Below are 26427 nucleotides of genomic sequence, written 5' to 3'. Positions count from 1 at the left end.
TCCCGAGCACCGGACGCAGGTAAACTCCCTCCCCATAGCAGTTAGGCCTCATGTCCACGGGTACGGACGGATTCCAAATGTGGAATCCCGCAGCGGAGTCCACCTGTGCCCGCAGCCATGGACATTTTATGTACATTTTCTTACGTATTCGGCTGCGGTTCCGGTCTTCTCCATCCCAGCCGGATCAGGGCGCCTGTCGGTGTGCTGTGATGCGGATCGGACGGCTTCCCTTGACTTAAATGGAAGGCGCCAGTGTGGGAATCAGGAGAAAATGGAGCATGCTGCATTGTTTTCCTCGCGCGTGCGATCCACACGCCGGGATAAAATGACATCCGCAGGTATTTAATTATCTACGGATGCCCAATGATTGTCTATGAAGCATATTTAACTGCGAATGAGCCGCAATTCAATTATGCCCGTGGACCTCAGGCCTTAATGGAAGCTTCCAGTGTTTTTCGGGATGATTCCAACCCGGCCCCTGCAAGGAGGGGGCCCACCGGCCCCAGCCATAATACAGGTTGTACACTGATTGAATTGTTGTCTGGTCACCAAATCCGCAGCCGACAGTGTGTAGCTTTTGCAGGAGGGGAGGCGAGGATGCCGATGGAGACAGAAGATAACCTCCATCATCGTCCCTAAAGACCATCCTGGAGAAAGGAAGTAAGCCACTGCTCTCAGTCAACTCAGAGCCAGAGTGTCTTATCTCACACAGATTGTGAAGGGTTAAGAGTGGACACAGAGTTGTCACCTGTGTGGGAGGAGTCAGCGATCACATGACCCAGGGTTGATCAGCCTCTGAAGGACTCTGTGTGCTGGATGTAGCAGAGCTGTGTGTGTAATACAGAGTGGATCACGGCTCCACACTGTTATAAAAGCTGTCTAAGGCTGGTTGCACATGGACGGATTTGCATGGCAGAATCCGAAGTCAGCGTATGCCTCTAGATTCTGCAGCAAATACCTACCATAGCATGCAAAATGCGACTTCCTCTATATGAGCGGAAATCGATTGCAATTTTGCACTTGCAGAGGAGAAATCGCAGCATGCGAATCGGTGCGGATTCTGCATGGATGGCTTCCATTGAAGTCAATGGAAGCTGTTTGACCCACGACCCTTCCATAATCATCATTGTGGAAAGATCACGGAATCTGTGTCACCACCTGGTGTTACGTTTTAATAGTAAATAAAGCATCATGGATGCACTAACAAGAATGCAAGGAGGGAAACAAGTCACTATTAGAAAATTGACAGGGCAGTCATGAAGCTGTATATGAGAGAGCTGGAGACAGGTAAATCGCTTATGTACATTACACTTTGGACACATTCTTCATGCTACATGAATAAAAATAGGCTCATGTACATAGAGAGCAATATCACAAAGGGATGCCATTAGTTTGTGGGAGCACAAAGAGGGCACCTCAGCACTATTACCTTATGAGGACACAAAGGGGGCATTATTACTTTTTGGAGTACTCAAAGAAAGCACTATTACCTTGTGAAAGGCACAATGGAGGCACATATAGGGCAATATTACCTCGTGGGTAATAAAAGGCATGTTGGCTCTATCAGCTTGAAGGGAGTACAAAGGCGACATTGTTACCTTATAGGGGACACAAATGGGACAGCATAACTGTGGGGCACTAAGGGGGCATTATTACCATATATTGGGCACAAAGAAGGATTTTCACTATCGCGGGCACAAAGAACGGCACTATAACTGTGGGGCACTAAAGAGGCATTATTATTGTGTGGTGGACACAATAGAGAAATTATTAATGTGTGGGGACACTTATTTTGTGGGGCACAAACAGGGGCACTGAGAGGGGCAATGGTAGCAGCAGGACAGGGAGAGTGTGTAGAGACAAGTTGTGGCTGGAGAAAGTTCTCATGTAATTTTGGGCCCAGATAAGCATAATGAAAATGGATGTTACTAATAGGAGAAGACAGCAGCTGTGATCACTGGAGGTAACTGCACTGTAGTCACTATCACTGTGAAGACCTTGTATCTAACTATGATTTGGTGACTACATTACAGCTGCACATAGAGCTAAGCTATTATATCTAAGCTAGTCTAGTTCCAGAAATTGCCTTATGCTGTCGCCGACGTGTGTCATATATATTTTTGTTATTTTATGGGTGGGAGGGCAAAACATTTATTAAGACTTGTGACTCCAATCTTTTAGGACTCTAGGGGACAACCCCTTTAAGAAACACAGTGATACAGCTGACAGTCACAGACAAGCTGCAGCCGAAGGCCTGAAGAAGAGTTGTACTTATGTGTGTGTGTGGGGGGGGGGGGGGGGCGCATGCTGAACTTTTGCACCAAGGCCCATGAGACTTTAACTATACCGCTGGGCCTTCGGTTAGTAGCTGTAAGTAATGTCGTCACCTGGGGTTACTTGCTCACTGGGACTGTTATCTTTTTCTATAGGATGTATTGCGCCACTCTCAGATAGACTCCGGACAACTGGATTATTTCAAACTCTGGATTCTGCCAGCTTTATTGCATAGACCCATGGGTTACAGCACCAGCACATGGCATATAACATACATTTCTGGGTTGACAACAGGCAGGGTCCCCGTCAATCTCTCCCATCCGGAGTGTCTAAGGGTCATCCTTCCCTGACAGACCTGTGCCGGACCTCAAGACTTCAGCTCCTGTAGCTGCCTCTGCAGCCTCTCTCTCTGGCTTTCAGCAGGAACTCTGGTGGTTTTAACTCTGAGACATACCCATACAGCTGTCCCTGCTGATTAGCACGCAGAAGGCCTGCTTTCACACCCGCTGCAGGCTTTTCTGTGAACTACCTTGCCACCTTGGGATTAATATCTAGTTTTAATAACATCTAGTGTTCCATGTCCTCTTGCATTTTTCACACAAGTACTTGCACACCTCCCTTTGGGGCTCTTGGTGTGCAAATATGCAGGAACATAGAGCAGCTACTACTTTTTTGTGCTCACAGGAAATGTGTGTGCAAAAAACATTGATTAGAAAGAACCTATTTATATAAATGGGCTCTATTCCCTGCGCAAATACATTCCCCTTTACCACATTCCCCTTTACCACATTCCCCTTACCACATTCCCCTTATCACATTCATGTTGTGGGTAAACAACAGGCTTCTTGGACAATTTAATTGAAAGTCATCATTGTAGTCAAATAAAAATAGATTTTTTACCTTCATGGCTTCTTCAAATGCCCGTGTCTTTATCCCGTTATATGGTCATGTAAATCACAGTCACATAACGGGACGGAACAAAAGTATTGATTTTAATGGTTCTGCTTTCACTAGCTTTTCTCACGCCATATTGCTATCTGCTAGCAAAGATAGGACTTACCCTATTCTTCTTGCACATAGTTTTTATATGTACTCTAAAGATTGGACAGGACATATTTTCCCGCTTTTTTTTTCAACTCCGCATGCAAGAGTGCGGAATTACGCTCTGTAGCAGCGGCGTAGTTGCACATACGCCCCTGAGTTTTTGCCCTTTTTGAAATAAACCTGTTCACCCTTGTGCGTTCCCACTAGTAAGATGTATGTGAAACTAATAAAGAGTGTAGAAGTGACTTTTTAAAACTGCTTTATTAAGATTTTCCAATATAACAATTAATAAACAAGAGAAAAGAAAGAATGAGGAAGGGGAGTGTTCTATTTTGAAAACGTAATATTCATGTACATGTATAGAAGTTCGTTTTATAGGAGTAGATGGTATAAGAAGCTTAGCTTTAGAGATGTTTATGTCTGGCCTTAGAATAAAATGACAGTAACATTAACATTTTACACATATTAAATTAAGGGCAAGCTTAGAAAAACATGGTGGCTTTCTTCCAAGGACACCCCAACAACTGGTCATAGGGCGTACTTGGTGTTCCAACTAAGCTAAGCTGCAATGCTAGACATAACCTATGGCCAGGTGTGTGGCTGGGAAGAAGGCAGCCATGTTTTTCTAATACTCTACAACCCCTTTAAATGCAGGCACTGATTTAAAGCTACGTCTATCATTCTTTCACATTGTCAATTTATGTATATTTACGGAGAATAAACAGCGGACTGTAAACGAGTCACACATGTACGAATATCTTTGATTATGAATATAAATGGGTGATCAGCTACAATTTCTCTAGGCTGCATTGCAGACTTTGGCTCGTGGGCTATAGTTGCAGCTTCGGTTCCTGCTTCAGAAATCTCCATAAAGGCTTTAAGATAGAAGTTGAACAAATATGGGGTTACATCGGATATACCAGATAGATTTGCCTTCTGTTGGCTAAAAGCATCCACCATCCCCATGTTCTTTAAGCTTTGATCTAAATTGTAGCTTTTCTCCATCTTGAAGCGTGGAATTTGTAATTCTACTTTCTCTGATGCCATATTTTTTGTGCTTGTCCAGCTCATTAAAGCTTCAGGTGTCATTTGGTCTTCAACCTAAAGCAAAAAATAGTTGTAAAAAATTAGTTTTGCAATCTTAATAATGAAAGGCCTTGAATATGAAGGTAAGTACATTTAAGGCCGGCGTCACACGGGCGAAAGCAGACCTATGTGCGCATTTGCAGTGTGTATTTGCACTATGGCCGTTGTGTATTTGCCTGCGTCAGTGCATGTTTTATTGTACTCTTTGCGTATTGAAAACCACGCAGCCATTCCCCCATTCATTGAAATGGGCAATGAAGTTACTTAGTCATGTATTTCTGTCATGCCATTATGCCATGTATTTCTGCCTATTAAGATGTTCCTGTAGTGCATCTTTAATAAAAGCCTGTTAAAACACGGTGTAATGCGATACTGTATAAACAAATAATCGCAGGTTCAAGTCCTCTGTAGAGACTAATAAAAAAGGAAAATAAAGTTTTTTTAAATTATAAAAATAGTAAAAAAAAGTGAAAAAACAAACAATTTCTCAGTTGAGAAAAAAAATAAAAAAATCTAATAATTGGTATCACTGCATGTGGAAAGGTCCAATGTATTACAATATTATTATTAATCTCACATGGTTAGCTGTGAGAAAAAAAAACAGAACAGCGGTAGTGTACTTCTTTGGTTACTCCGTCTCCAAGAAAAAAATAAATAAAAAAAGCGATCTAAGAGTTCTATGTTACCCCAAAAGGGTAACAATAGAAACTACTAGTCACCCTGCGAAAATGAGCCCTCACACAGCCCTATCAATGGAAAAAGAAAACCCGTTACGGGGTGCAATTGTGGGTTTTTACAGTTTTACCGCACTTACAAACTTTTTACATTTCCAATACATTATATGGTAAAGTGAATGATATCATTGAAAGATACAACTCAGCTTGAAAACAACAAGCCATCATGCAGATATGTCACCGGAAAAATAAAAAAGTTATGGTTTTTTTGAAAGTAGGGATACCAGAAATGCAGAATGTGTCCCGGAAGCGCATCAATGACCCTCAGTCATAACACTGTTAATGTCTTTGCTCTTCCAGAAAAATAAATTAATGGATTAAAGTAATGAAGGCGTTAAACCCATCCTGTCTTGACATACTTTCCCCGACGGTATCAGAGAACAGCTTCATTTACATGAAATTGTGGGAAGATTCTGATAAATCAGTATCTAATGTCAGGGGCCTAACTACAGTCCTATTGGCCCCAGGGTTTGGACCTGGGCCCCGCATCACCACCAGCATGTTCTTTGAGTATGTGAGACCCAATAGTACCATTACAGCTGTAACATGGCAGCATTTACCGCTAATAAGCTAAGCCTAACAGGAAAACTAACCCTCACCCTAACCGGGCACGGCAGGCAAAAATACATCCAGACGCTGCTAGCACCTTAAAGCATTTGGCCAATCAGGAGCTAGGGGTGTGACAGGGGCGGTCCTCCTGTCAAACTCCTAGCTTCCGGTGGCAACATAATACACCAGTACCGTTGCGCTCCTCATCCTTCTACTTCAACCCCAAATTAAAAATATATCAATATGGAAATACGGAGCTACAGCTTTTATGTTTTGATGAGGAGAACGCACTGCCCTCAAGATGCTGTTGTTGTTGGTGGTGGTGTTGGTTCACTTGCTGATGCTGCAGTCCTTCTCCTGATTCTGCCTTGTTTTATCCTCTTATTTCCCCACCAAATGAAAATGTCAATATGGAAACACAGTGATAGCTCTCATGTTTCGATGACGAGCACTATATACTCTCAAGGTACTTTTGCTGCTGCTACTCTACTTCTACTCATTCTGTCATGTTTCTTCCTTCTAGTTTGCCCCCAAAATTAAAAATATGTCAAAACGGAAATACAGTGCTATAGCTCTCATGTTTCGACAAGTAGCACACTCTGCCCTCAAGGCGTTGTTGCTAGCAGTGCTGATTCTGCTCTCGCTCCTTGTTTTCACCATGTTTCTTCCTCTTTCAACTCATCACCCCAAGACAAAAACAATTACTAATGCACAAGAAACAGCTGTAGTTCTTCAGCTTTTCCTTGGAGGAGGTCTGTGCTTGGATGTCCTATACACTTGGTAGAATTTGCCTTATGCAAAGTTCATGGCATTGCTTTTAAAACAGGCACCACACCTGCTGCTCCCTTGGCATAAATTTTGGCAAAAAATTAGCTCAACTACTTTTCCTTGGAGAAGGAGGCTCATGCTTGGCTGTTTTGTCCACCTGCTAGAGCTTGCCCTTTGCAAAAGTTATGACTATGCTTTTAAGAACAGCGCCATACCTAATGTCTTGATTGGTCTAATTTTTGGTAGCCCTACAGCTGTTCTTTGGAGAAGGTCCGTGCTTGGGTATTCTCTTCACCTGGTAGAATCTGTCCTTTGCTAAATTTATGACATTGTTTGTAAATCAACTATCACACCTGCTGTTACCATACTAACACCAAATAAAAACCACTGCACAAAGACCAAGATGAATATTCCTCTTTTACTGTCCACTGCCACCAATAAGAACTTCAGGGAGGGAGGAAGAGAGAGGCAATGGTCCTTCTAGGCCCCTCCGAGACTTCTCCTAAGGTGCGTTTAGAATGAACGATTATCAGTCAGAATGAATTGTTGAATTTAAACACAGCCGAAGACTGAATGATGAATGAGAATCGTGCTTATCTTGTTCGGCATTCAGTTACAGCCGGCATAGAAATCAGCCCCGGCTCGTTCACTTGATAGGCAGTTTAAACAATGATCAGTATATCAAATAGGAATGTGAAACACTGAATGACACGTGAGCAAGAACTGAACAATTCTCAATGAAAATCGTGCAGTCTAAGGGCTCATTCACACAATGGAATTTACGCAGCTAACTTGCATGCGCCAAAAAAAAATGTGGCCATTAGAATCAATGGTTTTCTATGGAAACATTCAGATAAAGTAATATTAGCTGCACAAAAAAAATTGCACCTAAAAAAATAGGATATCACCAACTATAATTCCCTGTTGCCCAAAAATATAGTTCTTGACCTATCTTTGGTGCGCAAAGCACTAGAGTGTCCATAGAGTCCTATGGGAGCTGGAAAAAAAAAGGAGGGGAAGGGAATTCGTCCGTGCCGCTAAACACAGAAGTAAAACTTGCTGTTCAGCTGAACAAGGGATTTCGTGGCTGCTATGGCGATCTCATTCTCTATCTTTCTCTCTCCATGCCTGCTGTGGGGAAACTCCTTTATCCCCAGGGAATCCCTCCACTCCCACTGTGGGGGAAACCCTTCATCCTCAGTGAGATGAAGTGATTTCCCAGCAGCGCAAATGGAGCAGTTCCCCTGCAGGGGCGATGGAGGTTTGAGGGTATATATATATATATATTGCCATATGTTTTTTTTATGTTTTATACCTGTATGCAAGTTCTATACAATTCCAAATGAGAGAAAAAACTTATATGTCGCCTTACATCAGATATTCCAAGGCTTTGCAAGAGATGTTCTAGAAATTCAGAGAAGATACCGAACCAGACACAAGGACGCATGTACTTGGCCATTTTCCCAGATGCCTATATCAAGATTTTCTGAACTTTCACGGTCTCAGGCCAGAAATCCGGACTTCCCATATATGGAGAATACATGTTTGGCCGTTTTCTTAGAATTGAGTGGGTGATTCTTTGTACTGGAGTTAATTGAATACGTGATTTTCTGTACGTAAGCCAGAGGCGCCAGTATCAAGATAATGACTGTTATATGATTTTCACTGTCTCAGTCCGCAAATCCGGACTTCCCATATATGGTTATGAGCCCATCACCCCCTTGGGGATGGGACAAAGGGTATAAGATCTCATGTAATCTGTAATAAAGCGACGTGGGCACAGCTGAGAGCCATGTCCCGTGTGAGGAATGATACCAGATCCCTGTGTGGTGTCTCTTCTTACCGCCAGCAACGGGGCAAGTGGGGTGGGCCCGATTGGTGCTATATTTAGAATTTTATTACCCTGATAAATGGCGCCCGAACATGCGGCGACAAAACCGGAGCTTACAACGCATTCCACCCGGATCCACGCCACTGAGAAGCCGTCCTGCTGCAAACCGAGCCTGATCAACTCACAAGAACTCCAGGTAAGACAAACATATATTTATGTTGTGTTTTACGCTGAGAGTCTTGCAGCAGGACTGACTATCTGTGGTTTGTGACCGGACGGGTTGGGTTAAGAGTTCTACACGGTAACTCGTGTGGGCTCCGGGTTTGCCGTCATGGACCACTGACCGTGATATGTGCACCAATGGGTCACCCAGAAACTAGTCTGTAGTCTATTTGTACTTTGAAGTTTTAACGTTTTAATAATAGTGGAGATTGTTGTATCTGCAGAAGTTTTTTTTCTCTCTTTCTTTTCCTTTAGTCTCATAAGAGAAGGGACTCTCGGTCGGTTTGCCTTATATATGGGGCTAACGATCTGATTTCAGAGAGATGCATTTTATGGGGCTGGTTCCATAAGGAGAAGGGACCCTCGGTTGTCTTGCCGGTATATAAGGGGCTGACAATTTGAAAATTAAGAGGGATGCATTCTATGGAGCGTGTTATTATTATTATTATTGTTGTTGTTGTAATATGCGTAAGATCTTATTAAAGAAGATAGAGCCCCTCAAGAGCTGCCGCCGTGTGGATGAATCTGTAAAATGTAAGAAAACTCTAATGAAAATGTGTGACACCGACCCGCACGGCAGATTACAAAATGGTGTCTGGGAGGGAGGTCTTTAGGACCGAGAGGTGCCTTGGAAGATCAAGGTTTGCTAGAAAATACTGGAGGAGGAGGAGAGAGATAGATAGTCAGAGTAAGTTAGGTATGTACACATTATTTGTTTAAGAAAGTATCCGTAAGTGAAATGTTGAAAAGTACAGTAAGTGATCAAGAGGGCGTCAGGAGAGTGTCTATTAAAGGTTATATTGGCAGCTAGGTAAGGGAGAGAAGTATGAGTAACAAGCAAGTCGATAAGGAAGTTACAATGCATGTGATTTGTTGGTAAAGAGAGATGAAAATGTGTATAATACAAGATAGATAATAGATATGGATATATATGTGTATATATGTATATACTGTAAGTGCAAATAGTTAACTGAGCTTGCTTTTAGATGAGAAAGATTGTTGACATGTAGCTGCGAGTCTGTGTAGCCTTCCAAGGTCGGAAGATAACAGCGAGAGAGAAAATGCAATAACAACCTTGGTTAATATCTTTGCTTGCTTGCAATGAATTGAAATGAATTTAATTAGTTATACTGTCTTAGTAGGCAGGGAAATATAGCATTCTAAGGTATATTCTTACTTATACAGGGGTTGAAAATGAAGAACATGTTGCGCTGTAATTATGAGTTCAAAATGCAGGGAATAGTTAAGCTAAAAACAATTCAGTCTGTGTTTCATATTCGCGGAGAGATAACAGTCAGGGTCACAGATTCTAAAACACTTCAGTGTTTAATACAGCATATAATAGCTTCAGTAGATAAGAAATATAGAATGTATCAGCAAACTTTTTTTCACATAATTTGTCATAAATAGCGCTCATTCACAATCTCATCTCAATAGAATTATGTACTTTATAAAATAATAGCACTCACCTCAATGTTTTTCAACTGATGTATGTTTGTCAAACTTTTTTTGTCCGTGCATCTGTATGTACTGGTACACCTTCAATAGGGGGTGACGGAGCAAACTTGAGAGCATGGATGGATGAGAGTTGGTGACCCGTGTTCAAGCTATGGTGGAATGTGTGATGTGGATAATTGACTGGGGATAAAAGTCCTCCCCATGCATGGGACTTTGCTTGGTTGAGATGTGGATGCTTGGACTGTTACGCTGAAATTAAGTTGGGAAGACGGACGCACGGAGCCAATATTGAAGGGGTGGAGCTAGATGATGTAATAGTACGTAATAATGATTCATCCCTCTTCTCGACAAGGGAGGGGGTGAGGATTTTGAGCAGCTAGTAAAAGTTTGTTTTGTTTTTTCTCCTGTCTCAAATTTGATAAAGATATTGCATGCAGGATCAGACTAATAATGAATTCACTTAAAGGGATCTCACATTTCAAATATGAATAGATGTTTGTAGATTATTCTGTCCCGATGTAACTCATGTCTGTTATTGGTGCTAACATCTTACAGGCCTTATCTGCATCCATCAAATCTTTTTACAATGTTATACTAACTTAAACCCGGCTACTATTCTTCCAATTGAGTACCCTGGTTTAAAGGGGGGGAGGAGAAGGCATAGGTGATCTAGGTATTGCAAGTCAGCCATTTTTAAATTCAGCCATTTTTAAATTTTTTGCAAGTCATTTTTTAATTTTTTAAATTTTTTGCAACAAGGTTCTGATCTTTTTGAAATAGAATATCAGCCTGATTGTCTAGCAGTGATGCAACAAGAAAATTTAAGTTTTAAAAAGTTACTGAAAGCCCTTGTTAATAATGCATATTTTGAGTTGTTTTTTATAGATGGTACCCAGGGTGATTGGCAACTCCACTCCGGTTATGCAGTCGTAACACAACATGACACGGTAAAAGCAGAACCTCTGCCTCCGCATGTCGCAGTACAAGAAGCGGAATTAAAAGCCCTCGCTGAGGCGTGTAGAGTGGCCACAGGTAAGACGGCAAACATTTACACTGACTCCCGGTATGCATTTGGCATAGCTCATGATTAAGGCCCAACATGGAAGGCCAGACAATTTTTTACCACAGCAGGACAGCCAATTAAGAATGTTGCAGCGGTGCAGTCTCACGGAGGCCCTATTTCTACCTGACAAGGTGGAAAGCTCACACCAATTCCTACACCAAAGAAGCGAGAGGCAACGCCATCACAGGCCACACAGCAAAAGCAGCGGCCCTCAAGCCGTGGAAGAAAAGAAGAAAAGAAGAATTTGACAATAACTTTGGACTTTGACTACACTTGGACTTTGATTTGAACTTGGACTTTGATAAAAATTTGGCCTTTGATATGCTAAAGACTTTACAGTTACAAGCCAGCAAGGAAGAAAAAGACAAATGGACTAAAAAGGGACGGCGTATGGTGAACAGTCAACAGCACTTGCCCACCATAGTCCCTGTGCCCCATGATGGCCCAGCTGACGCACGAAAAGACGCACCTCTCAAAGCAACAATGATGACGAGCCTTGAAAAAGGACGGGTGGCTCCTTGGTTTTCTGTAGCTGCTGCATCATTTGTCCAATTTTGCATGATCTTTGCCGTAAGCAACAGGGCAGAAGTAAATTTGCCACATCACACTTGCCGAGGCCACTCTACCCATTTCAGGGATTGCAAATTGGCTACACTCAGCTCCTACTTGTTGGGAAGCATGAATATGTGCTTGTTGTTGATTTCTTTTCAGGTTGGAGACCTACTCTGTTACCAAAGTAAATAAGCAGGTAACCGCACAGAAGCTCATGAATGAGGTAATCCGCAGATATGGGGCACCGGAAGTGATTGAGTCAAACAAAGGTACATACTTCACAGGTGAAATAATGCAACACATCATGTCTGTTTTGGGTATATTCCAGGCTTTTCACACACCCTACCGTCCACGGAGTAGGGGAAAGTAGATACAAAAGACAATAGAGGAAATGGGCAAATTTTGAATTGAGTGTCTTTCATTAGTTTTTATTTTTCTCCAGGAGGGTACATGCCACAGTATCAGAGTTTGGGGAATGATTTTCTTGTTAATTTTGTCATGGGTCCCTCCAAGGAATTGTCAATAATGCATTCTGCAGTCTCTGCTTTTCTCCCAGGTCCTACAGATGAGTGCCACAATCTGAAACCAGGTGACAGGGTCTATGTGAAAAAGTTTGAGAGAGAAACCCGGTTTGAATGTCCTTACCAGATGTTGTTCACCCAACTGCAGTCAAGCTCGAAGGAAAGCCCACTTGGATCCACACTTCGCACTGAAAAAACTAATGATCCTGCATATCCTTTAAATGCTATAATGTGGTACAATTCCTCTAACACACACCTTTGACTACTGTACACTAGCTCCCTGTTTCAGAACAAAATTAATACAATCAAATGTGCAATATGAAGAGTACACTGAGGGTGAGAATCCAACACCGCATCGTGCTGAGAGAGAAGTTGACGCTCCAGGTGGTAACTTTAATCCACATGTACACATAGATGCAATAGGAGTGCCAAGGGGGGTGCCAGATTAATTTAATTCTAGAGATCATGTCTAAGCAGGTTTTGAGTCCTTATTTGCTTTTGTCGCTGTTAATAATAATGTAGATTGGATGAATTATATCTATTGCAATCAGCAGAGGTTTGTAAACTACACCAGAGATGCTTTGCAAGGCTTAGCTGACCAGTTAGGGCCCACTGCATCCATGGCGTTCCAAAATAGAGTGGCCGTGGATATGATTTTCGCAGAAAGAGGTGGGGTATGTAATTTCCTGTTTGTGTATTATCCCTTTGATCAAAAAGAGTATGAGTAAGGGACTGGACAATGTGACACCAATGTTTCCCTTGTTTGAAAAAAGATGAAGAGCCAGTTCCGATAATGCCAACCACGTACGTTACCAGAAGAATGGAGAAATGTACTAGTACTTCGCCTACCCCGGTCTCATAAGATGGACTGTCAGTGGACTTCCCATTTGCCTAGGGAAAGTGCAGAAGACCTTAGGTTCCGGCGAGGGCACACCCTGTGGGGTGTTAACTCGTACAGATAGAGGGTATGGATGCCCGGAAATAAGCCCAGGGAATCCATGGCCTCCTTCTGAGGTGAGGTAGGGATCCCTCCCCTTTTAGGAGTAGGGACTTACGGGCAGTGGAGAAACCCTGACGCAAGGGAGAGACGACCGAGGAAGAGTGCAAAGTCTGATGCTTGATCTCCATATTAAGTTTTTTAGGGGGGTTTGTGAGGGTATATATATATATATTGCCATATGTTTTTTTTATGTTTTATACCTGTATGCAAGTTCTATACAATTCCAAATGAGAGAAAAAACTTATATGTCGCCTTACATCAGATATTCCAAGGCTTTGCAAGACATGTTCTAGAAATTCAGAGAAGATACCGAACCAGACACAAGGACGCATGTACTTGGCCGTTTTCCCAGATGCCTATATCAAGATTTTCTGAACTTTCACGGTCTCAGGCCAGAAATCCGGACTTCCCATATATGGAGAATACATGTTTGGCCGTTTTCTTAGAATTGAGTGGGTGATTCTTTGTACTGGAGTTAATTGAATACGTGATTTTCTGTACGTAAGCCAGAGGCGCCAGTATCAAGATAATGACTGTTATATGATTTTCACTGTCTCAGTCCGCAAATCCGGACTTCCCATATATGGTTATGAGCCCATCACCCCCTTGGGGATGGGACAAAGGGTATAAGATCTCATGTAATCTGTAATAAAGCGACGTGGGCACAGCTGAGAGCCATGTCCCATGTGAGGAATGATACCTGATCCCTGTGTGGTGTCTCTTCTTACCGCCGGCAACGGGGCAAGTGGGGTGGGCCCGATTGGTGCTATATTTAGAATTTTATTACCCTGATAGAGGGATTTCCCCATAGTGGGTAGAGAGCTGTTCCCCTGCAGGGGAGATAAAGGGATTCCCCAGCAGTACGGATGGAGGGGTTCCCTTGCAGGGGAGATGGAGGTATTTCTCAGTAGCAGGGAGAGAGGGAAGCCATGAGCAGATGAAGGAGGTTCCACCAGGGCTTTCCCTCATTGCTCTATCTCTCTCTCCTCCCGCAGAACTTTTTTGCATGCAAAATTTTTTCGCAATTAGGTCCGTCGTTTGAACAAGCCCTAAACAAGCTGCCTGAGCGCTAACGAGCTGGTGAGGATGTTACAGGCTTGTTCTCTTGAAATGGGCATTATGTGCCAGGGCTTCTCCCTCCCCTTCAGCTGAGGCCGATCGCGGCTATTAACCATTTAAATGCCACTGTCCGAACAAATGCTTGAATCGCGGGTGGATCCCGCTTCCTACAAGGATGGGTGCAGGTTGTTTTTTACAGTCGGCACCCGGCCGCAGCAGCTCTGACGATCCACGCCGCTCATCGGTGCTGTTAATGCTTTAAATACCTATGGCATGGCTTGACAGAGTGCCTGTCCGGTCGCATTACATCATACTGCAGGTCAGGCTGTTCGTATATTGCGACGTTTGTAATTTCAACGTTCGCAAGTAGGAGATTATCTGTATTCAATTATTTATGCATCTTTTTTATTATATATAATAGTTGTAACTAATATAAACCAATTGAAAAGTAAACATAGGAATAGCTTTTTTCCCCATAACACAACTTCTCACCTTTTGTAGGCCATCGGTTTCATTAGGGAGAATCATGAACATAGATAGATCATTGGCTTCATAGGGTAGTTCAATAATGAGGGCATCAATCTCATCTATTGCACCGACATTAAACTTTCCAGTTTGGCTCATCATTGGGACTGACTTTTGTGAATCCTGGAAAAAAATGCAGACACTTGTTAGCAAATGTAACTCTTTATAATAAAGGCATATGGTAGGAATATAAAACTACTAAGGCCAAATAAGGAAAAGAAATTCTAATGAATGTATGTATGGCCCAGATAGTAACCACCTGCTAGTAATTGTTAATATGAGAAGAAACCTTCTAATGGCCCATTTACACGGGCTGAGAATCTCATGCTCCTCATTTGTCCGATGGAACGGATTTAGGTTTGTTTCACATGACCGGATTTGTATTGCAGATTCCACGATCGGTGACCTCGTTGACTTTTCGTGGTAAAGCTCAGGCATTGAAGGGCATGTAGTTTAAAATTTTCCTTCACACTTGCAGATACAAACTGTTTATTCTGTGAGCAGAAGAAAAATTGCAGCATGCTCTATTTCACCACGGCCTTCATTATTGTCAATGGAGGTGTGCAACCCGCTGCCCAAAAGCAATTAACATTGTGTATGGGCTGCAGGTACCCCCATCATCACTAAGCTACGGCGTAGGAAATACCAACAAAAATAACCCAAACCTGTACTGTGCATGACACCCTGCGAGCTGCCTTGGTCATACGCAATACGGTTACTTGCCATATGCAGGGTCACCAGCTGGGCTTACAGACACAATCCGCTGCAGGCCTCCCGCATGTGGTACCCGCTTGTTTAAGCCCAGCCTTAGATGGCCAATGACAACATTTCACCATTTTCTATAGATTGTACCAAGCTGTTTGTTTACCTTTGTTAAATAAAATGGAGCATTTATGGTATTTTTCTCATTAAACTTTTTCTTCCACAGACCCTTAAAATAAACAGCGTCCACTAAGATCAACGAAGAGGATTTGTCCAATGAATTTTCAGGAAAAAGATCTTTAATTTTGCCTATAATAAAAAAAAACATAAGTAAACGATAAACTAATAGAAAGCCGATCCCAGAGCGGTGACTACAATCTATATACTAGTATATACTATATATTAGTAATAATAGTCATAACAGAAAGCCACCAGTGATTTTGAATAGACAAGATACTCAGAGTAAACCAACGTGGAGGTCCCTTTGCTTGTTGCCCCATTGGCCTACTTTTCTAGCCAATGGCAGAAGTTTTCCAAAGCTTCCACAGACTTTTCTTTAATTCTTAGCACATCTAATTAATATATTTCCCAATAAACAACTTTCCAGTGAAGTTTGTTCTACAGGGTAGACCCCAGAAAATGAGCCACATGAAAGCTGTCTAAAAGAAAATCTTTGTTGCCCATCGCAACCAATCAAAGCACAGATTTCATTTTACCTCAGCAGTATAAGTGTGGCTTCACACAAGTGTATGCGCAAATGCGCTCGCTTCAATGCAACATATTCACGCTATGAATGAGGTTGATTTGCACGAGTGACTGTGCATTGAACTGCACTTTTTTGCCCATACACGGCCTGTTCATATGTATACGCAGCACCGCCCCCCCCCCCTTACCCGCCATTATTTAAAAGTTTGTGAAGCCTAATGAGATCCAGATGTGTTCTTTTTTTATGGAATTGCGCAGCATGTTGTACATTTGCATGCACATTGATCACACATTTGCACAGCCACTATAGACTTCTGTAGGGACCCTGGATGCTCAAACGTGCACAAAATTAGGGCAGGTCCTATTTTTTGCATGCGCAAGAAATGCACTTACAAAAAGAGGAAATGGGAGCAAAGACAATGAAATCAGTGGGCTCTATTCTCTGCGTATTGCATGTGCAAATACATCCATGTGAAGCCGGCCAAAGAAATGAAAACTATGCTGTGATTGTTTGCTATGGGCAACAGACAGATTTTTTTAGACAGGTTTCCTGATTGTGGCCCACCCTGTAGATGCTATGGTGATGACGAGCGAGTGTGAGGCACAGTGTGTAGTTACATGATGCATACACATGAGGGCAGAGTTATATATTATATATGTGGGAATTTATAATATATAGATATATCTATATACTATATGTTTAGAGACGTGGATCTTTTTATCTGGCACCCGCCAGAGTTTACTCATCATCACCGCAATCACAAACATAGTTCATATAAGCACCCCACCTGGGTGTGGAGTTTAGGGTCGTCTTCCTGTCAAACTCCTGGTCTGCACTAGACTCTGGGCTAGCAGCCCTTCCAGCTCCACGAATCTGTCTCTCTCTCAGCCAATGTCTCTCTTAACTTGGGTGTGAGTCCAGGCTTGTCGTCCCTGTCGAACTCTGGCCTTTGCTAGGCCCTCTCAACTTGGGTGTGAGTCCAGGGTTGTCGTGCCTGTCGGACTCTGGCCTTTGCTAGGCCACCAGCCTGCAGCACCTCAGCTCTGCTATGCTGGTCCTCTCCCTCTTGCTTTTGGCAGGAACTGGCTTTTATCTGGTTCCTGTTCCACCCCTTGGTGTTAACCCTAACAGCAGAAGTCCTGTCTGCAGCCCTCTACAGGCCCTTCTGTGTACTGCACTACTACAATATATATAAATCTTTATGTTAGGGAAAATTATTCAGTGGAATTAGGAATAAGCCCTTTTACACACGAGCTACAAAATCTTGCTACAAAACGCATGTATGTAAAGCCCAGGGTTTCCAATGGGTTCTTTCACATGATATGTTTTGTAGTTTGAAAGAACCCATTGGCAACCATCAGCTTCACATACAGGCGTTTTGTAGTTCGTGTGAAAGAGGCCTAAAAGTCATAATGAAAGGCATCAGGGTAAACCAGCGTGGAGGTCCCTTTGCGTGCTTCCCCACTGGAAGGATGTCCATATATTAGGTCTTGCTCACACTGGTAGGGTTGCCAGCCTTTTGCAAATTCATTATTTATCAATCATCATTTATTCTATACTCAGCTTGTTTTGTTATGAGACGAGTTGTAGATTTTACTGGCGCCATCTTGGGGTGCAGCTGGTTTATTTTTAACTGGAACAAATTTTGTGGTGGAAAGTGGAAAGCAGTGCAGTTCCTCCGTAGTTTTTTTGCATGTCTTTATATGCTAAGGCTAGCTTTACACATGCAAAATTGTATTTACACGCACGTTTCTGTGATGGGCGTTGCATCTTTGTGCCCATCTGTGTGTATTTTTCTGAATTCTTTGTGTATTAAAATCAATGGGTTCTATTCACTGTGTGTTCTATGGGTTCTATTCACTGTGCGTAAATGCATTAGTGTGAATAAGACCTTACTTTTTTCTTTGGCTCTGTACAATTACAGTATCAAATTTGTATACTTTCTTATGTTTTAGTACTTTTGTTGTATAAAAGCATTTTTTATGGAAAAGCAACATGTGATGAAGCGCGCTGCGGTATAACGGTAACCCGTACGATCTGTCTTCTCTTCCACCCACGAGTTTATTTCTTGCCGTGTTTTGTCTTCTCCAAAATCAACAGTTTTCACCTTTGCCTGATAAAGCTCCTCGGCAGATCTCACATATTCCTGAAGAGAGCGAGAGAAGAAGACATCAGGATTAATAACTAGACTCCCTTTGGACTTTGATTTGTATTGTACACTGTAGAATTTATTTGCCCCTGTGTAATTAACCCCTTCATGACTGAAATCAGTATATTTAGGGTTTACTCAGATGACCGTATACATGCAGGTAGTTAGCCGCGTTAAAAAATTGTTGAAAAACAACAGTGGAGGAGGCTGAGGAGATCCCTGATCTGCTGAGAGAGAGGAGGCTTAGTAGATCACTGAGCTGCTGAGAGAGAGCAGGCTGAGGAGATCCCTGATCTGCTGAGAGAGAGAAGGCTGAGGAGATCACTGAGCTGCTGAGGAAGGGGAGGCTGAGGAAATCCAAGAATTGCCGATGGAGAGGAGGCTGAGGAGATCTCTGAGTTGCCAATAGAGAGCAGGCTGAGGAGATCTCTTAGCTGCTGACAGAGAGGAGGCTAAGGATATCCCTGAGCTGCCAACAGAGAAGAGGCTAAGAAGATCTCTAAACTGCTGAGAGAGAGGAGGTCGGGGAGATCTCTGAGCTGCCAACAGAGAGGAGGCTAAGGAGAACCTTGAGCTGCCAACGGAGAGGAGGCTAAGGAGATCCCTGAGCTGCTAACAGAGAGGAGACTAAGGAGATCCATGAGCTGCCAATATAGAGGAAGCTAAGGGGATCCCTGAGCTACCAACAGAGAGGAGGCTGAGGAGATCCCTGATCTGCCGACAGAGAGAAGGCTGAGGAGATCCCTGGGCTGCCAACAGAAAGGAGGCTGAGGAGATCCCTGAGTTGCCGACAGAGAGGAGGCTAAGGGGATCCCTGATCTGCCAACAGAGAGGAGGCTGAGGACATCCCTGAGCTGCTGAGAGAGAAGGGGCTGAGGAGATCCCTGATGTTACCATGCAGGGCGGCGCGAGGTCCCGCGGTCGGCGCGCGTCGCTCCGGCGTCAGCGCCGGTGTCAGCGCCGGTGTCCTGGAGCTCTGGTGTCGGGGCTCTCCTGGCGGCTTGGGGCGGCCAGTGGGTGGTGGCATGGGCGTGTCCACCTGTAGGGTGCCGCCCGCACGCCTCCATCCTTCTTATGCAGCAGTGGGAGGAGTTGCCTCCTCCCACTCCCCGCCCCTGGGCGGAGCCTTGTAGTTAAAAGACTGGCAGTGATCTGAGCTCACTGCCAGTTATTGGTTCTGTCTGCTCCTAGTCAGTCCTGTCTGTCGGTTCTCCTCAGTCAGTCTGCTAGTCAGTTTCCTTCCCAAGCTTTGTCTTAGCTCTGACTAGTGCTCAGCATTCCTGTTTGGTCATTCCATCTGCCTTTTCTGTCGGCACTCTGTCCCCCTGTTAGGTAGTTCCCTCTGTGTAGTCACCAGGTCCCTAGCCAGGGTAGGGACCGCCGTCCAGTTGTCCACCTGGGGTTAGCCAGGGTCGAGGCAAGTAGGCAGGGACAACTGCCAATAGAGAGGAGGCTGAGGAGAACCCTGAGCTGCTGAGAGAGGGAAGGCTAAGGAGATCCCAGATCTGCCAACAGAGAAGAGGCTAAGGAGATCCTTGAGCTGCCAACAGAGAAGAGGCTAAGGAGATCCTTGAGCTGCCAACAGAGAGGAGGCTAAGGAGATCCTAGAGCTGCCAACAAAGAGGAGGCTAAGGAAATCCCAGAGCTGCTAACAGATAGAAGGTTAAGAAGATCCCTGATCTGCCGACAGAGATGAGGCTGAGGAGAACCCTGAGCAGCCAACAGAGAGGAGGCTGAGGAGAACCCTGAGCAGCCAACAGAGAGGAGGCTGAGGAGAACCCTGAGCAGCCAACAGAGAGGAGGCTGAGGAGAACCCTGAGCAGCCAACAGAGAGGAGGCTGAGGAGAACCCTGAGCAGCCAACAGAGAGGAGGCTGAGGAGAACCCTGAGCAGCCAACAAAGAGGAGGCTGAGGAGAACCCTGAGCAGCCAACAGAGAGGAGGCTGAGGAGAACCCTGAGAAGCCAACAGAGAGGAGGCTGAGGAGAACCCTGAGCAGCCAACAGAGAGGAGGCTTAGGAGAACCATGAGCTATTGAGAGATTTTATATTCTTTACATTTTATTATAGACTGTAAATTTGTTGTTCTACACTTTATAAGCTTTCATTAGGCTACAATATTCTGTCCAACGTAAATCCAAGAAAGGACCAGAAACCTGATCAAACAAAGACCAAAGTGAGCACCTTTTGGTCTCTGAATAAAAAAGCCTATGGTTCTTTCTATCCACAGTTCTATCTTAACTAATTTTTTGATGATTCAGGGGAACCACGGGACTTAGTGTGGATAATAATACACAATGTGAACTTAGCCTAGTTTATGTTGGGTAATGAAAGAGTGTATATAGCTGTGAGAGAAATTAGGATATATTAAAGTGGAAAGTGTATTGTGATATAATACTTTTTATTAGTCAATGAAATGTCAGTAATAACAAACTTTACCACCAAATTTTCAGTTTTCTATAATGGCTAACGTAACACAATGCTACTACCAAACACAGATACAATGCATCCAGCAAACACTGTAAGTTATATAATGTACCTCTGACAAAGGAATATCCAGTGGAACAAACACCGCGCAGGGGTTGAGCACAGAGACGGTGTTTAGGGATTGTAACAGTTCATGGAACTTCTTATGCACTTCAGCAATCTGGTTATTTTGAGTTTTTGGTAAGAAAAATGGAACATCAAATCAGTAGAAATATGATTATTGTTGTAGTAATTACTAACAATAATGTAAGGCTGTGTTCACATCTGCACTGGAACTTTGAAAGGAATAGCTGCTTAGAGCTGTGAAGCTGGCAATGCGGGTAAGGAAGAGGGTTCTTTACTGTAAGAGTAGTGAGACTATCAAACTCTCTGCCTGAGGAAGTGCTGAACTCAATAATAGATTTTAAGACAGTCCTGGATGCCTTTCTTGAGCGTTACAATATTACATGTTATATCACTGATTACTTCAGAAGGGCCGGTGATCCGGAAATTATTCTGATTGCCAGATTGGAGTCAGGAAGGAATTTTTTCCCTTAAATGAGAAAAATTTACTTCAACTTCATTGTTTTTTATTACCTTTCTCTGGATCAACATTGGGGGGTAATAGGCTGAACTAGATGGACATATGTCTTTTTTCGGGCTTACATACTATGTTACTATGTAAGGGAAGAGGACATAAAAATAAAAAATGAAAGAAATATAATGGACAGAGAGAAACAATTAGAAAAAGTACAAGGATGGGGGTGGGAGTCGGACAGGGGAAAAATGTAACGAAGAATGGTGGATATTGAACCAAAAATATGTTAAAAATGTATAGTGGAGCATTTAAATGAGTATAAATGGGGGTGTATGTATGGATGGAGTATTACAAATGGAGTATTATAACTGGAGTGTAAAAATCAGTAAAGTGTGCATGTATAGACATGTATGGCAAGAGGCTGAACTGTGTGCATGTATGGTCAAATTACATTGCTGGGATGAGGTGTATGTGTGTGACTCTCCAATCAGAGGTACGGGTAGCTGGAATAGGGAGGGAAAGAAATATATAACTATGTGGTGCAACAAAAGACTATAGCAGTATATGTGTGGGCAAAGACATATGGTGAGAGGGGGAGGGGAAGGACTACTTGGGACTACAATAACATAGTAACATAGGATGTTAGGCTGAAAGAAGATGATGTCTATCCAGTTCAGCCTGTTTCCTCTCCCCCACCCACCTTGTTGATCCAGAGGATGGCAAAAAAAATCAGATGAGGTAGAAGCCAATTTAGCCCTTTTTGGGGAAAAATGTATTCCTGACTCCATAATGGCAGTCAGAATAATCCCTGGATTAACGTTTGATAGTTTCTACCTCACTCCAAGACCTGGATCATCCACCACGCTGGTTATTTGATGTCTATATACTGTAATATCATAGCACTCTAGAAAGACATCTAGTCCCCTCTTAAACTCCTCTATGGATTTTGCCATCACCACGTCCTCAGGCAGAGAGTTCCACTGTCTCACTGCTCTTACAGTAAAGAATCCCCTTATGTGTTCGTGATTAAACCTGCTTTCTTCTAGACGTAGCGGATGCCCTCTTGTTATCGTCACAGTCCTGGGTATAAACAGGTCATGGGAGAGATCCTTGTATCGTCCCCTCATGTATTTATACATAGTTATTTGGTTGCCTCTTAACCATCTTTTTTCCAGGCTGAATAATTCTAATTTTGATAGCCTCTCTGGGTATTCCAGTCCCACCATTCCGTTTATTAATTTAGTTGCCCTTCTTTGAACCCCCTCAAGCACTGCAATTTCTTTCCTGAGCACCGGTGACCAGAATTGTACGCAGTATTCCATGTGGGGCCTGACTAATGCCTTGTATAATGGAAGGATAATGTTCTTGTCCCTCGCCGCTATACCTCTTTTAATGCACCCCAAGACTGTATTTGCCTTTTCAGCAGCTAACTGACATTGATTGCTCCAGTTGAGTCTACAATCCACTAGTACCCCCAGGTCTTTTTCCATCTCACTTTTCCCTAGCAGTACCCCATTTAGGATACAATGGCAAAGGTATACATGAACACTGAACATGAATTCTTTTTTGGTTCCCATAGGATTCATGTTTTTGTTTTCGGAAACTTCAAAGTTCTTTTCTAGCTGGCGGTAAGGCTGGTGACTGCAGGCTTGGATATAGGCTTAAATCAGACATATGCTGCTTTTAGCAAATAAGGCACACCCTGGACAAATGTTTTCACTAGTTTCTACTTTGTATATCTGAAGTGAATATCACTGACATTTATTATCACAACCAAACCTGGGTAACGGTTGGAGAACATAAACCTTTTATTATACCAAAGGCTCTTTGTCACTACAGTATGTAATTTGCATATTTGCAGTATTATGTATTCATTGTGAAGGGTTTTATGCCACGGCCATTTGGAAAGTTATCAAATACATTTATTTAGCAAATTCTTATTAACTGCTGAATTTCCAGGAGTTCAGGAGTTAAAGGGGTTGTCCCGCAAAATAAAGTAAAGGTAAACACTTCTGTATGGCCATATAAATGCACTTTGCAATATACATCGTGCATTAAATATTGGCCATACAGAAGTTATATACTTACCTACAGGGGGTCCCCCCCTGTGCTGGCGTCCCCGTCTCCCTGGCGCCGACCAAATCCTTCTCCTGGCTCGAATAGACGCGCTTGCGCAGTCTGCCCTCTTCTGTCCCGTTGAATGGGGCCGCTCCGGCGTGCTCGCGCCGGAGAGCTGGTCTGCGCATGCGCAGACGATCTGTGCAGCGCGAGCACGCTGGAGCGGCCCCTTCAACGGGACAGAAGAGGGCAGACTGCGCAAGCGCGTCTAATCAAGGAGAAGGGAGACGGGGACGCCAACACAGGGGGGGGGGGGACCCCCTGTAGGTAAGTGTATAACTTCTGTATGGCCAATATTTAATGCACGATGTATATTACAAAGTGCATTTATATGGCCATACAGAAGTGTTTACCTTTACTTTATTTTGCGGGACAACGCCTTTAATAATACTGATAACTCCTGATATCACACAGATGATTGGGTTATATTGTGTTTGTAAAACTAGAAGAATAAAGGTCCTCATCAAAACGGAATTCCTCATAGAAAATATATTATAATAAATTCCAGTAATTTGCAGCCAATTACTAAATAAGCAATGGAAATAGTTCTGTGCATTTGGATTGACTGAATGGCACAATACCTCTTCTTTCTTCGGTGTTCCTTCACCTGATTCTCCAACTCCTCTTTCTTCAGCCTTAAATTTTGGTTCAGATTCAGACAAGTGAAGAACCTGGAATGTAAACATTAAAAGCCTTGAGTACTTAACACAGAGCACAAGTGGTACCTGCTGTACACAGGGGCGCCCCTAGGCTTTAGCTACATGAGGTGAATAGCGGGCATCCCCTTCCCTCATCCCACAAAAAAGCATTACTACACTGATGTCGAAGGAAAAAATAATATATATATTATTGTGTGTGTATATATATATATATATATATATATATATATATATATATATATACACACATACACACACAAGCAAAGTAGTAAGAACAGAGGGGGGGGGGGGGGGAGGGGGGGCTCTGCACCCGGAACAATGCCGGAGAATGCCTGGTAGCCTATATTCTAACTATGTGATGTAGCCTGGCATCTGGGGCATCTATATACTGCCAGGGTAAAGCTGTCCCCAAACTACTCTTCAGCAGTGATGCCAGTGTGGGGAACACATGAGTACTGAAGCCAGTGATTGGCCGCAGGGCTCATGTATCGTTCACTGGTAGCCTAGCTGATGAGTGACCATCGGAACATCGGTGCGGAATCGGAGGGAGATTGGTATTGAAGAAAGAAGTGTTTTTTTTTTAAATTTTAAGCCTTTTTTTAACTGCTAGACAGCCCCGTCGAAGGCTTGCTACACGCAGCCAAGTGCAATATCAGGCCATGAAACCTTTCTGTCAAAAACGCCTCCCATCACTTCAGTAGAGTTGCGATCCTCTGGTGCGACTTTCAGTCGTGTCAGAGGATCGGCAAGTGTTTCCCATTGTTTTCAATGGGAAGCCTCACACCGCACTGGCATGCACATCGCACCGTGCAATGTGTTTTACTATCCTATTAAAAACAATGAAATAGAAAAAGCAGAAAAAATGGGGTTCCTGCGCTGCTTTGCAAGAGACAAGGACCGGTTCTTTCTTCCACAAAGAATTGCAGCGGTCAGTAATGATTTATACTAAAGACATTTATTTATACATAACAAATTGAGGTCAAAGCCTTATATAAAATAAGTATAATAAATAAATAAATATACTTGCAACGTGAAAAATACAATGCAACGCGTTTCGACGTACTAGACGTCTTTCTCAAGCTTGAGAAAGACGTCTAGTACGTCGAAACGCGTTGCATTGTATTTTTCACGTTGCAAGTATATTTATTTATTTATTATACTTATTTTATATAAGGCTTTGACCTCAATTTGTTATGTATAAATAAATGTCTTTAGTATAAATCATTACTGACCGCTGCAATTCTTTGTGGAAGAAAGAACCGGTCCTTGTCTCTTGCAAAGCAGCGCAGGAACCCCATTTTTTCTGCTTTTTCTATTTCTGTGTGATCCTTCCTCTTATGAGGTACGGATTTTTCTGGGTGATACCTGCAGCTCTCCATTGGAGTTTAATTCGGTGGATATTTCTGTGATAGTAAGAAAGAAAAATGCTATATGCCTGCCTGGATACTAGGTGCTGACATGCTCACCCTAGGGTGCCATGTCGGGCACCAGGTGAGTTAATACAAGTTACCCACTACCCTTTGAAAAGTGTTTGGCGCCCTCCTTGACTCCCTCTCATTAAAAACAATGGGGAACGCATTCAAGGGAACACGAAAATATAGGACATGCCGCCAAAAGAATGGGGTTCATATTCATGCAAGACTTATGCATTTTGCAATGCACAAAACGCGTATGATTTTCTCGCCTGTGTGAAAGTGGCCTAAGGGAGGAACGGACTTCAGGAACACTGAAAGTGCAGTGAAAGGGTTAATTAAATCACGTCCTGAAAGGGATTAACAGAGTGGATCAGTGTTACCACCAATCCCCGATGGTGCAGTGGGAGACCGGCTGTCAGTCACAGCCGGCTCCCACTGCAGATGGCATGGCTTGGCCTCGGAGTCTGTACATGTAAGTTTACATCCTGCTGCCTTAAGTACCAGGCAGCCACTTGAGTTTAGCAGCAGAAAGTATGTATCCAATATTCAAGGATTATTTTACCTTTTCGATTTGTGCGGCTGTATCTCCTCTCGATCCAAGCAGCATTAATGAAAGGGCTTTAGAGATACTCAATGGAGAGAGCACCCTGTTCTTATCGCTCTCGGATCTCCTTAGCTCATTGGAAAGGTCAACTCCAAACTGATTGATCTTTTTGCTGATGTAATCCATGGTGTCCTGAAGGAAGAACATATCACTTATATGATTACTCCTATTATAGAGGCATGCTCTATTTTTCTGCACATTTGCACAATAACGTTCTATATAGAAGTCAATGGGTGTGCGCAAATATGCAAGCAATATGCAAGGAGATGCGAGATACACAGTGTAATTCAGCTTGGGAAAAAAACACATCTAGAGCTCATTAGACTAATTGGCCATTTAAATTGATGCATCTTGTTTGTCGCATGCAAATGAACATGTCTTATAGG

General features: G+C 43.1%; 2 protein-coding genes across 3 annotated transcripts in view; both read right to left on the bottom strand.

Moving 5' to 3' along the window:
- The window catches only part of LOC136579009 (ovalbumin-related protein Y-like), a 131104-nt gene that overhangs the window by 88067 nt on the left and 16610 nt on the right, over positions 1-26427 (bottom strand). The gene's annotated exons all lie outside the window — the stretch shown is intronic.
- The window catches only part of LOC136579008 (serpin B13-like), a 35365-nt gene continuing 12498 nt past the window's right edge, over positions 3561-26427 (bottom strand). For both annotated transcript variants that reach the window (XM_066579251.1, XM_066579252.1), the window contains exons 2-8: positions 26000-26173; positions 23945-24034; positions 20781-20888; positions 18129-18240; positions 15555-15697; positions 14654-14809; positions 3561-4419 (exon numbers count right to left, since the gene is read on the bottom strand). In XM_066579251.1, the coding sequence (XP_066435348.1) occupies positions 4027-4419; positions 14654-14809; positions 15555-15697; positions 18129-18240; positions 20781-20888; positions 23945-24034; positions 26000-26173 (1176 nt within the window). In that variant the 3' untranslated portion in view covers positions 3561-4026. The remainder of the gene's footprint in view (positions 4420-14653; positions 14810-15554; positions 15698-18128; positions 18241-20780; positions 20889-23944; positions 24035-25999; positions 26174-26427) is intronic.

This window comes from Eleutherodactylus coqui, chromosome 9, assembly GCF_035609145.1.
Source record: "Eleutherodactylus coqui strain aEleCoq1 chromosome 9, aEleCoq1.hap1, whole genome shotgun sequence".
Lineage (NCBI taxonomy): Eukaryota > Metazoa > Chordata > Amphibia > Anura > Eleutherodactylidae > Eleutherodactylus > Eleutherodactylus coqui.
The sequence above is the reverse complement of the archived record's forward strand: the minus strand, read 5'-3'. Positions and strand labels throughout refer to the sequence as shown.